Source organism: Erythrolamprus reginae, chromosome 4 (genome assembly GCF_031021105.1).
Source record: "Erythrolamprus reginae isolate rEryReg1 chromosome 4, rEryReg1.hap1, whole genome shotgun sequence".
Taxonomy (NCBI): domain Eukaryota; kingdom Metazoa; phylum Chordata; class Lepidosauria; order Squamata; family Dipsadidae; genus Erythrolamprus; species Erythrolamprus reginae.
This window is the reverse complement of record NC_091953.1, coordinates 72429841-72445101: the sequence shown is the minus strand read 5'-3', so window position 1 is coordinate 72445101 and position 15261 is coordinate 72429841. Positions and strand designations below refer to the sequence as shown.

The window sequence follows — 15261 nt, the reverse complement described above, 5'->3', positions numbered from 1 at the left end:
AAACAAGGAAATAATATAAAATGTAGATTAAAATATATTAATGGATAGCGTAGAAATGGCTATACAAAACGTAAAACTCTGAATGGTTATAACGGATTATTATGAATATTTTGATCAATCCAATACGATCTCCTCTCAAGTGTAATTTAGAAATGTATTGATAAAAATAAAATAACAAAAAAACCGCGGCAACCATATGCCGCCCAATTAACAATCTAAACTTTTTTAGAACTATCACAGTTCAGTGGGGGGAAGGGGATGGGAGGAAGACCCAGAAGACTTAAAGGATAACGAACTATAAAGATATCGTATTTCAGCCATAATAGGTTATGATTCTGATATGTATATTGATTAGACAAAGTGTAACTGAATAGAATAATCATATTATGCCCGCGGGTATATGTTATCATAATGTTATCAATTAAGATGCATCTTCCTCCCTTTGTATATAACTCTTTGTAAATTAATAGAAATTATTTTTTAAAAAATAAAAAAATAAAAAATAAAAATAATTTAAGAATAATAGTAAATACATTAGAATACTATGAACAGCACCCAGAAAAACAAATGTCACTTATATTTTTAGATGCAAAAAAAGCATTTGATAACATAGATTGGAATTTTATGAAAATACAATTAAATAAGATGGAGGTTGGAACAAAGTTTTTTAACATAATAGATGCCATATATACTGAACAAACAGCTAGAATTATAATAAATAGTGAGCAGACAGAAAAGGTAGCAATACAACGAGGAATAAGACAAGGCTGTCCAATATCACCATTATTATTTATTTTAACATTAGAAGCACTGTTGATAAAAATAAGAGCTGATAGGGAAATAAAAGTATTGAAGATTTAAAAAGAGACCTATAAAGTACAAGCATTTGCTGATGATGTGGTCTTTATTTTAGAAGACCCTACAGTATCTATCTCAAGGTTAATAAATCTAATTGAAGAATATGGGAATGTTGCAGGATTGAAAATAAAGAAAGAAAAGACACAGATACTAACAAAAAATATGTTTATTTAGATTTGTTTATGTTTATTTAGATTTGTATGCTGCCCCTCTCCGCAGACTCGGGGCGGCTCACAACAAAGTGAAAAAACAATTTACAACAAATCTAAATTTCTACAGATACAGAGAATACAGAGAAAACATTTAGAAGATTTAACAAACATGAAAATTACAAAAAAGGTGAAATACTTAGGTTTATGGATGACTTCCAAAGCCATATCCTTAAAAAATGATAACTATTTAAAATTATTAGGTCAGATTAAAAAAGATTTAGAAGTCTGGAGCAATCTGCAATTATCACTAGTGGGAAGAATTTCTACAATTAAAATGAATATTTTCCCCAAAATTTTGTTTCTTTTTCAAGTTATCCCAATAAATCCCGGATCAAATTTTTTTGCAGAACTAAATAAGATAATTAAAAAATTTATATGGCCAGGTAAGAAACCAAGAATAAAACAAAACTCATTAGAAGATCGCAAAGAAAGAGGAGGCCTTGGCCTCCCAAATTGGAAATTATATTATTATGCCACCGCCCTAACATGGATAAAAGAGTGGTTGACCTTAGAAAATCAAAGGTTACTTAATTTGACTTAATGTTAGGTTGGCATGCTTTTATATGGTATGAAAAGTTAAAAACACACTCATATTTTAAAAATAACATTAGGAAAGCATTGATTGATGTATGAATTGAAATAAAGAAAAACCATTTTTTAGTAATGCCAGAATGGATTTCACCTATTGAAGCCATTACCCACCCGAATTTCACAAAAGAAGGTAAGATTTGGAAATATAGAGATTTATTGGATAATCAATTAAAATTAAGAACAAAACAAGAGTTACAAGAATTAGGTATTGACTTAGATTGGTGGCAATATACACAGATTAGTTCCAGATATCAAATGGATATAAAAACTTATATTTTTAGAAAAGAAAATAATGTATTAAGTAAATTATTACTTCAAAATCAAGTGAAGTTAATTGTAAATGTATATAAATATTTAATAAATCATAGAACGATAGGTTGGATTTTGAAAGACAACATGATCAGTTGGTGCAAAAATTTTGGCAAAGAGATAAATTTAGAAACATGGGAAAAGATATGGGTGTATAATTGGAAAATAACAAAATCAATTTCCTTTAAAGAAAATCAAATTAAGATGTTTTATAGATGGAACCTTCCACCATATAGAATTTCCAAAATGTTTCCGACTGCTTCATCTGTCTGTTGGAAATGTAAAAAAGAAACTGGTACATATTACCATGCATGGTGGACATGTTCTGAAGCTAAGAAATATTGGAATAAAGTAGAGAAATGGATAAACAAAATAACAAAGGAGAAGATTAAAAAATCTCCTGAATTCTTCCTATTGGGTATTTCAAATACGAAGTATTAAAAAAATAATAATAATTTAATAATATATATATTGGTCGCGGCAAGAATTACATTTGCACAGAAATGGAAAGAAAAGGAAATACCAAAGGATGTAGAGGTATTTAAAAAAATTATGGAATGTGCAGAATTAGACATGATGACAAAACGTTCGAATAATCAAGTTGAAACAGAATTTTATAAAATATGGGATAAAGTATATGAATGGTGGAAATTTAAAAATAGCATTTAAAATCAAATAAGTAAGAACTTATAATTGTTTGAACTTATCGTTTTGAAGGTTTATAGAGTGTAATAGCTTAAAAACAAGATAAACATAGAGTCTTTGTTATATTATCTTTATAGTATGATAAAGTTAGAAGTGATATTTTCTATATTTTATTTTTTTAATAAGTATTTGACATTTTATAGATAAGAAACTTAATTAACATAAAGAATATAGAGTTAAACTTAACAAGAATATAATGTGCACGTGTGATATTTCTGTATTGATCTGATTACAGTTAGGTTTCTCTTTTTGTATTAGTTAGACTTCTATGACAAGCGGAGCAATGGTAGCTCCTTAAATGTTTAATGTTGTCTGTTCTTGTCTGTCTTTTGAAAAAAAATTTAAAAAAATTTTTTTTAAAGGAAACCTCAGTAGATGGTTCCAGTTGGCAGCAGAGGTGGAGATTGACACCCTGAGAGGCCAGCGTGAGAGAAGTTCCCCCTCGTGGGAGGGGGGGACGGGGAAAAGTGCCAGATCAAGCTCCGAGAAAACCAGGCCTACAGCTTGCTTCTGTTGCGAGAAGGAGGGGCATCGTGCAGCAGAGTGTCTAGCCAAACCTGTGCCGAGAGTGACCCCTACTGGTGGAAAGAAGCAGGAGCAACACACCAAGAAAACCCCAGATGCTGGGTGAATAGGGAAGGATGCCGTAGAGGTTGCTCCCCTGAAAGGGGAGGAGCTGGGACCTCTGGCACATCCGATCGTCATGGACAGCGAGCCTGAAGAAGCTGTGTCAGTAAATCCCCCCCCCCGGATACATATACATTCCCATCACACTACGGGACCCAACAGGGGGGGACAAGGGGAACAATATTAGCCCTTTTGGATTCGGGCTGTAGCAGGAATCTTTTGTCTCCAGAGGTGGCGGAGAATTTGGGCCTTAAGTTACGAGGCCTGAGAACCCCATCTCATTTACCCAACTGGATGGGTCGATGGCAGGGGGGAAGCCGGCCACACATGAGATTGAAACTTTAATCATGACAATCGGGTCCCATCAAGAGACTACACAATTTATTTTGGAGCCCCTACCGAACAGTGCAGTCATTTTGGGATTACCGAGGTTGCAGAAGTGGAACCCCAAAATTAATTGGTGTACCGGAGCCATGACTGTTACTTACCAGCGGAAGAATTAACTGGGGTTTGTTCTAGCAGAATTGGGCCAGAGAAACTCTCCCGGCATGGAGAAAATCGAAGGGGAGGAAAAAATCCCTAGTGAGTACTGGGACCTCAAGGGAGTTTTCAGTGAACAGGAGGCAGATACACTGCCACCCCATCGGGCCACCAACTGTAGCATTGAGATGCTACCTGGGGTTAAGCTGCCAAAACTAAAGATGTATTCTTTAACCCCTGGCGAACTGGGGGAATACCGCAGGTTCATTGACAAGAACTTAGCAAGGGGCTTTATTCAGCCAGCTAGGCCGCAGATGGCAGCCCCCATCCTGTTCCAGGAGAAGAAGGATGGGTCTCTGTGACTCGTAGTGTATTATCGAAATTTAAATACAATTTGAATGCATAATGTGTACCCCCTACCACATCACATCAGATACATGTACAATTAGCACAGGTGCCCCCCAAGGCTGTGTACTCTCACCACTTCTCTTCTCTCTATACACTAATGACTGCATCTCAAATGATCCATCTGTTAAACTACTAAAGTTTGCAGATGATACAACAGTGATCGGACTCATTCGAGACAATGATGAATCCGCATACAGACGGAAAGTTGAACAACTCTCCTTGTGGTGTGACCAGAACAATCTAGAACTGAACACACTCAAAACCGTAGAAATGGTAGTAGACTTTCAGAGAAACCCTTCCACCCTTCCACCTCTTACAATACTAGACAACACAGTATCAACAGTAGAGACCTTCAAATTTCTAGGTTCTATCATATCTCAAGACCTTAAATGGTCACCTAACATCAAAAACATCATCAAAAAAGCACAACAAAGAATGTTCTTTCTGCGCCAGCTCAGGAAGCTCAAACTGCCCAAGGAGCTGCTGATACAGTTCTACAGAGGAATCATTGAGTCTGTCATCTGCATCTCTATAACCGTCTGGTTTGATGCTGCAACCCAACAAGACCGACACAGACTTCAGAGGATAATCAGAACTGCAGAAAAAACAATTGCTGCCAACCTGCCTTCCATTGAGGACCTGTATACTGCACGAGTCAAAAAGAGGGCGGGGAAAATATTTACTGACCCCTCACATCCTGTACACAAATTGTTTCAACTCCTACCCTCAAAACGTCGCTACAGACAACTGCACACCAAGACAACTAGACACAAGAACAGTTTTTTTCAGAACGCCAACACTCTACTAAACAAATAATTTCCTGAACACTGTCAGACTTTCTACTAAATCTGCACTTCTATTCTACTAGTTTTTCTCATCATTCCTATCACCCATTTCCTCCCATGTTGAATGTATGACTGTAACTTGTTCCTTATATCCTAAGATTTTTATTAATATTGCTTCTTCATTGCTTATTTGACCCCTATGACAATTAAGTGTTGTACCACATGATTATTGACAAATGTATATTTTATTTTATGTACGCTGAGAGCATATGCACCAAGACAAATTCCTTGTGTGTCCAATCACACTTGGCCAATAAAAATCTATCTATCTATCTTATGAAGGATACGCTGACCTATTTGCCTAAGGGGAAGTTTTTCACGAAGTTGGATTTGCATGAGGCTTACTATAGAGTTCACATCAAGGAAAGAGATGAATGGAAAACAGCTTTCAATACTCCCTTAGGGTGTTTCCAATTTAGAATGCTCCCATTTGGTCTACAGGGGGCACCAGGAGTTTTCATGCAATTAATTAATGAGGTGTTGCACGAACATTTATATAAGGGAGTCTTGATCTACCTTGATGACATATTAATATTTTCAGAAACACTAGAGGAACATGTGACCCTTGTGAGGGAGGTTCTAAAGAAACTTAAGGCCACAGAGTTATATGTGAAATTGTCAAAATTTCACCAGAGTAAAATTGACTATTTGGGCTACCGCATCTCACACCAGGGGTTGGAGATGGATCCTGAGAAAGTGAGGGCAGTCCTGGAGTGGGAGGCCCCATGCACTAGAAAACAATTGCAGAGTTTTCTAGGCTTTGCCAACTTTTATGAACAGTTTATTCCAGCGTTCTCCCAAATAGCACTGCTAATCATGAATCCGTTGAAAACTAAGGGAGAAGGTAAGCTTAAACCGAATGGCCCATTACAGTGGACCATGGAATGTTAAGCGGCTTTTGAAAAGTTAAAGAGACTGTTTGCGGGTGAGCCCATCTTCAAACACCCTGATTTAGAACGTCCCTTGGTAGTTCAAGTAGATGCAAGCGATGTGGTCATGGGAGCGGTGCTGCTGCAGGAGGACGAAGAGCAGGGCCTTCGCCCCTGTGCATACACCTCTAGGAAACTCACTGAGACTGAACATAGGTGGGCAGTATGGGAGAAAGAAGCATTTGCAGTGTGCTGGGCCCTACTCTTCTGGAGGCACTTCCTAGAGGGAGCTAAACAACCTTTTGAGGTGTGGACTGATCACAAAATTTTAGAGGCTTTAAAAACCTCCAGGAAACTGTCCCCCAAGCAAGCTAGATGGGCGCAGCATTTTAGTTGGTTCAGCTTCGCGTTGCGCTATATACCTGGAGGAAGTAATTTTGTGGCAGACACCCTCTCTAGGTTGTGGTAGATTGGAGACAGTGGTAGATTGGAGATAGTCCAACCAATGATCGCGGCACAACAAAGGGCGTGCCCGGCAATCACCAGGAAGCAGAGTTCAAAGGCCGATCTTCCAGACAACTTGGTAGAGGAATTCCAAAATGCTCTAGAACCTAAACATCCTTCTTTAAAGGAATAGGTAACCCAGTGGAAAGCAAATGGGCCAGTAGCTCATAAAGCACTTGATGAGGCTCATAATGCCCATAAGGTGCAGGCCGACAAGAAAAGGAGTGGTGCGGTGAATTACAAAGTGGGGGATAGAGTTTACCTCTCTACAAAGTTCTTAAGGTCCACCCAAAAGTCAAAGAAGTTGGGGGCAGGTGGTGAATTTGGTAGCTATGAAGTTGGACCTACCAAAAATATTAAGGAAGATTCACCCAGTGTTTCATGTTAGCTTACTTAAACCGGAACGCACATCCAACTTGCGTCCTGCTCAAGCAGAGCCCCCTCCACCCTTGCTCATTGAAGGAGAGCGACATTTTGAGGTTAAAGAAGTTCTTGATTCTAGGAAGCATAGAGGCAAACTTTAGTACTTAGTGGCATGGAAACACTTCCACGCATCTCATGCTGAGTGGGTCGATGAGAAACACATGAATGCCCAGAGGGAGATTGATCAGTTTAGAGTGAAATACCCTGAGAAATCCTAATGTATGATTGTATATATTGTTTGTTGTCTTTTTGTGTCTTTTAGGACTAAAGTCCTGTTCCAGTGGGTCTGAATGTCAACCTTCACTATGTTTGTGCATTTCTACGCTTGGTTGCAAATAGTAATGGGGAGGGGTCAATAGTAATGGTGAAGGGGGGAAGAGAGCAGGAGGCCCTATGAAGAGGCATAAGTTTCATTTTCCTTGAAACCAGGTGACCTGAAGGAGACCTTTAGAAGTACATTCCATAAATGTGATGTGGGATGAAGATACATCCACCTGACGGTCCTGGACACTAGGGATTGGCCATTTTCCCAAGGGGGGTTAAAAAGGGGGTTTGATATACGCATGTATTGCGCCTTTTTCTCCAGTGTTTGCTTTGACTAAGATGCTTCCAGTTCTGACTTTGATCCTTTGAACCTTAAAAAAGGACTCTGAGTTTTATTTATTCTAAGTTCTGACTGTGGCAGCTGACATAGGGACAGAAGGGACTCTACTCTATCCTTCCTATGTATATATGTATATATCCTGGTATGGATATTTCCAATTCATTGGAGTCCTTAAAGCATGTCTCAGTTATGGCAACCAGATCCAAATTATCTCTAGATGTTATGGCCATTAACTCACAGAGCTTGTTGCTCAAGCTTCAAGCATTCGTGCACATTACATGAAGAACATTATTATCATTATTTGTTTGTCCCTTTATCATCAACAACTACATCTATTTCATTTACAGCTGTCTTTTCATAAACTTCAACAAATTGATTTATCCTCGTTGGTCAGGGACATAAATCATCCACATCAGTTACATCTCTGTCCCCTTTACCTAGTTTAAATTCCACTTTACCTAGTTTAATATTTGTTTGTTCCTTCCTTCCTTCCTTCCTTCCTTCCTTCCTTCCTTCCTTCATTCATTCATTCATTCATTCATTCATTCATTCGTTTGACTTCTATGCTGCCTAATCCTGAAGGACTCAGAGAGCCTTACAACAATATAAAACTACAATTTACAATAAAAAGAAGTCAAATACTGTATAAATTAAAACATTAATTAAAATAACCCCAGTTAAAACCCATGTCTCAACAATCCAGTCAACACATACATAACATTCAGTATTATTTGGCCATGAAAGACAAAAAGTTCATGGCCCCCAGGCCTGCTGGTAAAGCCAGGTCTTTGTAGCCTTTCGGAAGGCCAGTATAGTGGTAGCAGTATGGACTTGGGGGGGGGGGAGTTAGTTAGTTGACAGGCGCCGGAGAAGGCCAACCCTGTGCAGGAGGCCATACGGCAGGAGATGGTCCCACAAATAGTCTGGCCCTAAGCCATGTAGGGCTTTATAGGTAATAACACCTTTAATTGTGACTGGAGACTAATCAGTAGCTAGTGCAGCTCATGGAGCATATGTGTTATATGGGTATACTGAGTCATACACATGACAGCTCACATGGCTGCATTCTGGACTATCTGCAGTCTCTAAACACTCTTCAAGGGTAGCCCAAGTAGAGTGCATTGCAATATTCACGATGGGAGGTGAAGATGGCCTGAATGACTGTGCATAAAGTCTCCTGGTCCAAAAAGGGCTGCAACTGCTAGGGTCCCCCTGGCCACTGCCTAGAGATGGTGATAAAGGCTCAGCTGTGCATCCAGGAGGACACCCAAGTTGCGGACCTTGTCTGAGGGGATCAAAGTCCCCCCCCCCCAGAACAACGTATGGACAGATAGAATAGTCCTTAGGAGGAAATGGCCATAGCCACTCAGTCTTGTCTGGGTTGAGCTTGACCTTGTTGGCTTCCATTCAGACCTTACAGCTTCCAGGCACTGGCACATCACATCCACTGCTTCACTGAATTGGCATGGGATGGAGATGTATAGCTAGGTCTCATCAGCGTACTGATGACACCTCACCCCATGCTGTCAAATGATCTCATCCAGCAACTTCACATAAATGTTAAATAGTAGGTGGGAGAGGACAAACCCCTGTGGCACCCCACAAAGTAGGGGCCAAGGGATGGACCCCTGCCCCCCACTAACACCGACTGTGAACGACCAGAGAGATAGGAGGAGAACCACTGTAAAATGGTGTAATCATCCCCCCTTGCTTATTAATGCCATTCACACCAGCACTCGCTCCCCACCCACCCTCTTATCTAGTTAAAATGATTAAAACCCTTTCCCTCCCCTCCCCACAATTCACTCCCCAATAATCCCTCCCATGCACAAACAGCTATAAAAATACAAAACAGTATAGCAAAATATCCCTATCCACTTCTATCCTTCTGTTGTGGGGGTCTTCCTTTTTTCCTTCCGAGGAAGGGGAACAATGATCTTCAAGGTCCCAATTCTAATCATCCAATTCCAGTGGGGACATTGCCCTTGCAGTATGAAGCTGATGTTACAGAATTCACATGTTTCATAAGGTCTTTATTATTATTTTCCCTCACAGGATTCAAATCAGCCGTAGTAATAAAAGTCAGAAATTTGATTAAAAGGAGCATTGGCATAAGACCTAATTTCCCAGTGTCTCAATTTTTGAAGAAAAAATAATGGTATTAGATAGATGATATCCCTCTGTTGTAGTCTCTTAGTCACTCTCGGTACCTCTGTCCATGGCTCTCACCCAATTCCTGGTAGGTTTGGTCACCATCCACCAACCGCTCTCATCTGTCGGCTCCAGCTAGGGTCCCATCAGCTGGAATCTGTGTCATCTATCATCTGCTGTTCTTTTCTGTCATCATTCTCACCATTGTTTATCTCCTCAGGTGCCCTTTGTTCCATTCTTTGCTCTCTTCACTCTTCTCGCTGAAACCTCCATTGCCTCCAGCTGCCACTCTCACTAGCCACAGTGTGGGCACACTCAGGCTCTGCATTTTTGGTCTTACACCTCGCTTCTTGCCTCCGTTCTCATTCATCTCACTCATCCACTCGCCTACAATCATATTTATTTATTTATTGATTGATTGATTGTTAGAGTTGAAAGGGACCATGAAGGCCATCGAGTTCAACCCCCTGCCCTAGCAGGAACCCTATAGTATACGTGTTAATGTTTATTTCCTGATTTCATGCTTTAAAATTATTATTTTTATTTATTTACTTATTTATTTGTTTGTTTGTTTATTAGACTTTTATGCTGCCCTTCTCAAAGCAACTCAGGGTGGCATACAACATAATGAAAACAATATGTTTATTATTTATTATTACTTGTTTACAACATACTGTAAAATCATACGTAAAAATTATTATCACTGGATTATATGTTAGTAATAACATATATTTTGTTAGAAGGATATATTTTTTCTGAAATAACCCACCACAGCAAAATATTAAAGCTTGGAAATAAAAAGTAATGAGCACCTTCCCCTCTGAATTCTTTCCCCCCCCCCCACAAAATTTCCAGATTAGTCTAGCTTACAAGATTTCATGATGGTTTCTCATGTCAGCAGATCCAACTTTACTTAATTTTCTGAACTGAGGTTGACTTAATGCTTGTGCAGCAATTAATTTTTTTGGGGGGAAGGAGTTATATTTCAGGCTTGTTAGTATTCAGACATTTTCAAAGTGCTCACTGGGGCTCTCTCTAAACTCAGTCTTCACTACAGGATTGTTGGAACAAAATGAAATGCAGTTACAACTCTGAACAAAGGGATAAATATATAATATATAAATAATGTATTTTGTGCTTTTTGAAAATGTACTCTGTCTCTGCAATCATTTTTGTTTCTGTTTTGTTAAGGGGGAATTCTGTGGCAATTTATTGACTGCAATTTTTGATGCCTACAATAGTTACCTAAATAATAAAAAGTAAAAGTATAAATATAGTAGTAAATAACAACCTGGTGCAAAATTTATATTTGCTTCAAAATCTTTCAGATAAAGTTCTATATGTAGAAAACAAACTTTAATTTATTAATTACAAAAGCTGCCCATCTCCACTATAAAATTCTCCAAAGAATAAAACAAACCTACCTAATAATAATAATAATTTAAAAAATAAACATAAGGTATTAAGTATTGATGGTTTCAAATTTTTTTGACAAAAGTGTCTTCATTTATTCAGTTCTTACCTTTTCCTAATTTCTGAATCTACAACAATTTGCCTTTTCTTGGGAGGTGGCACTTGTGGGAGCTCCTCTTTACCATGTTTAACCAGGATCTGCTCTCTGGTGGTCACCATAGTCACAGTTTCCATTACTGTAGTCTGTGTTAGTGATGTTTGAGTGGCAGCAACAGCTTGTGAAATCTGTGAGAAGATTTGAAGCCGAAATCAAAATTAGCTGAAAGGCTTTAATTAAGATGTTTAGAGCGATAATAAAACATAAAGAGAAATTTTTATTTTTTATTCATGACCTTCAGAACGAAAAACCACTGTATTGTACTGCAACCAAATTGTTTTATCTGACTCATGCTAGGTGAATAAGTCAAGAAAAAGGTCAGTATTAAAATGAGAAGCAAACTCAAGCAGAATGTATTTGTAGCACATTTTATACCAAGTAAAGCAAAAGCGGAGGGTGTGTGTGTGTTGAATTATATAAGGCAAATTATACAATATACACATTTGGATACTCCTGCCCTCTTTTTAATATAGCTACTTCATCAGGGAAAAGGCAAATGTTTTTTTAAAAATCTAAGATTTTTTTTAAAAAATCTATTAAATCTTCACAAGCATTTCATTTATTTTCTGTTTGCATGTCTATTACTGAAGTTATTTGTTGTGGTTCGCTCATATCCTGCACAAATAATCATGGGCTCCGAGGATGCAGAGACTGTGGAGGGGCGAGGCAAGTGTGCTGTATTTCTGGTACCTCAGAGTGATAGTGAAAGTGATGAGGGGTCAGGGTTGGAACAACAGCCAGGGCCTTCTGCTCTGCCTGATATGAGTGAGTTAGTACTTCCTGTCAGGAATAAATCAGTAGAAAACAGGAGGGATTTGGACTTCCTGACTTCAAACTATACTACCAAGCAGTAATAATAACCTGGCTGAGAGACTCAAAATAAAAGACTCCTTCTGCTAGAGGGACATTACTTATCTGTGGGTTGGCATGCACTTCTCTGGGACAGAAAAGATAAAACCCATACATATTTTAAAAGACAAAAAGTTAAAAATGCAATTTATGAAATATGGTCAAAAATTAAAAAAACATCATTATCCTCAAGACCCAGGATGGTTTTCCAGTATGGAAGCTATCATGCATCCTAATACAGTGGATCTCAAAAAAATGGTTACATACTACGAAATATTAGATGAAAGAGGGAAACTCAAAACAATTACACTATTAGATAAGGAAGGAATAATGTTCGATTGGTGGCCATACATGCAAATAAAGACAAGATTCGAGGAAGATAAAAGAAAAATTGAAATACAAAAAGGAAAATCAGAATTTGACCAGATAATAAGACAAAAAAATAATATCCACAATATATAACTTTTTGTTAAAATATAAAGTGGAAGATCACATTGTAAAAGGGAACATGATTAGTTGGAATAAAAATTTGGAATACAATATAAACATGGATAAATAGTATGGCACAAAAATTATAAACTGACCAAATCAGCAGCATACAAGGAAAATTTGTATAAAATGTATTTTAGGTGGCACCTCCCTCCCGCATGATTGGTACAAATGTATCCCAAACTCAAACCAAATTGCTGGAGATGTAAAGAAAAAGCAGGAACTTATTTTCATATATGGTAGACATGCCCGCATATTAAGAAATTCTGGTGACCGCTTGAGGGACTTCCGGTGGCCACTTGAGGGACTTCAATTGGCTGCTTGAGGGATTTCCAGTGGCCGCTTGAGGTACTTCAGCTCTCCCTCCTGAGGTTGCTTTTTCCTCTGTTTCCTGAAATCCTTCGAGACACAGTTCGTCTGGAGGGTGACATGGGCAAAGAGGGGACAACCAGGCATCGGTGGGTTAAAGGCATTTGCCTGCCGATGAGAAGGGTACTCTCCCTATTGGGAATCAAAGGAACTTGCTGCTGCTGATCGGCATGGCGGGCCTGAAGCCTTGACAGACACAAAAAGAGGAAGCAAATCAGATTGACAGATCAACCCGTTCGCTGTAAAATGAAGCTTTGTATTTTTGGGATTCTTACAATGACAGAATATTTTTATATAATCTAATAATCTAATAATTTAACAACTGAAAGAATCAATGACTCATTGTGAAAAGAAAACTGGATTAGGTGATAAGCAAAAGGGGCACATGTATTACCAAGGCGGTTATAGCGAGTAGAGCGAGAAGGACAGCACACTCCGGATCGTACAGAGAGGAGTTGTGTAGAAACCTAATCTGGGCAATCATTTCACTTTATTCCCTTAAAATCCAGAAGTATTTTTGTCGGCACTGGCTTGACTGATTGGATTGATTGGATTGATTGGATTAATTGGGATTGAATCACTACTTGCTTCTGGCTTTTCCTACTTCACTGGCCTGCCAGCCGGCTACTAATCGTCAAATGAAACAAGGAGTGGTGCATGGTGAAGCAAGAGGAAAGACTGACTAGGAACATTTTTTTAAAAAATAGGACTTTATGACCGGTGGAGCTACTGTGGTTCCTGGAACTGAGCTGGCTTGAGGAGGAACACTAAGGGATTGAGCAAAGATGCTGAGCCCCCCTCTACAGACTGAGGGAATTGCCAAGCCTACTCGCAGATCAAAGGAAACCACAACGAAAAACAATGGGACTGAGGGAGTGGAGTGCAGAAAGACTTTGTTTGGTTTCTCATGGTTGGTGTGAGGGGCTGAGAATTGAAGTGTGTGGAGGTGGAACTGGTGAGGGTTTAGAAATATTGACAGCGTTCCTAGCTTCCGGCATTTTCTTCCTCTATTTCTCTATTAAGTGATCCAAAAATAGTCTGGAAGTGACGTATGTGCCAAGGAATCATAGAGACTAAGGACCATAGAGACTACAGACCATAGAGTTTATTGGCCGAAATGGTAAACCAGAGAAAGATTAAAACAACAGATACCAGGAAGAATTTTTTGAACCCTCCCACTCTCTACCGGACAGACAAGCAAAACTAAGTGGACTGAACCTTAAAGGAACAGCAAAAGAATTAGGAACATTTATTTAAATTATATTATAAATCATATAAGGTATATGAATTTTGGATACATTATATTTCCCTTTTTCTCCTCCTCTCCACTCCTGCCCTTTTTTCTCTCCTTTTCTTCTCCTTTTTTTTCTTTTATTCCTATTATAAAATATTTTTATAAAATATTAAAAGAAATTTAATACTCTATATAGTTCATTCTATTTATATTTAGTATATACTAATTAGTATTTAGTACTTAATTTAGTACTTAAAGTTGCATTCAAAACTATATTTAATTATATATTTAATATTCATCATAACGATTACTGATTATTATTGTATTTACAGAAAGTGATATTTTTATCTGTTTCCTTTTTTCTTTTTCTTCCTCTTTTCTCTCTTTTTACCTCTTCTTTAATAAGATTGTAATTCTATAACAAATTATTTATTAACAGAAAAACTATATATTTATATATTTAAATTTAACCCCTTTTATGATTAAGACAGTATCTATTACCTGATAGTTAATATGTCCATATAAGTATACAATTTAATTCTCCTAGCTAATATAACAGAAACTTTTATATGGTCATCTGGAATAGAATATTCAAAATACTTGAAAAGCAAGACCAGATATTAAAAGAGATGGCAAGCTACCAATCGAAGGGCGGTAAGAAGCAAACTGTAACAACCTATATAAATATCTCCTCTTCTGCAGCCCAGAGTCAAATTGATGAGATGCTGGCGGTAGAAAAAGAAAAAAGTGGTGCGACCCTTATGCAGAATATGAATAATACTCTGAATATGATGCAGGAGATGATGGTGAAATTACAAGATTTAATAACTAACAATCATACAGAATTGAAAGCAGACATTGCAAGGCTGGAAAATAGATTAGAAACGACTCAGATAGTCACACAAACAAAATGAACAACATATAATAAAAGTAGAGAAAAGAACTGAGCAGAATGAAAAAAAATAGATTTATGTAGATCAAAAATTCAACAACACCAACAAGGATCTCAAGAAGTCTTTAATCCATCTTGAGATGGAGAGGTCCACCGACTTCTTAAGGTTTCAAAATACAGTGATACCTCGTCTTACAAACCCCTCGTCAAACAAACCTGGAGATACAAACCTGGAGTTTAAGATTTTTTTGCCTCTTCTTTCAAACTATTTT

General features: G+C 37.9%; 1 protein-coding gene across 1 annotated transcript in view; it reads right to left on the bottom strand.

The window, feature by feature from the left end:
* LOC139167142 (dystrophin-like) overlaps window positions 1–15261 on the bottom strand; it is a 1540372-nt gene that overhangs the window by 1308827 nt on the left and 216284 nt on the right. Inside the window, exon 13 of the mRNA XM_070751563.1 lies at window positions 11109–11284. Coding sequence (XP_070607664.1) covers window positions 11109–11284 — 176 coding nt within the window. The remainder of the gene's footprint in view (window positions 1–11108; window positions 11285–15261) is intronic.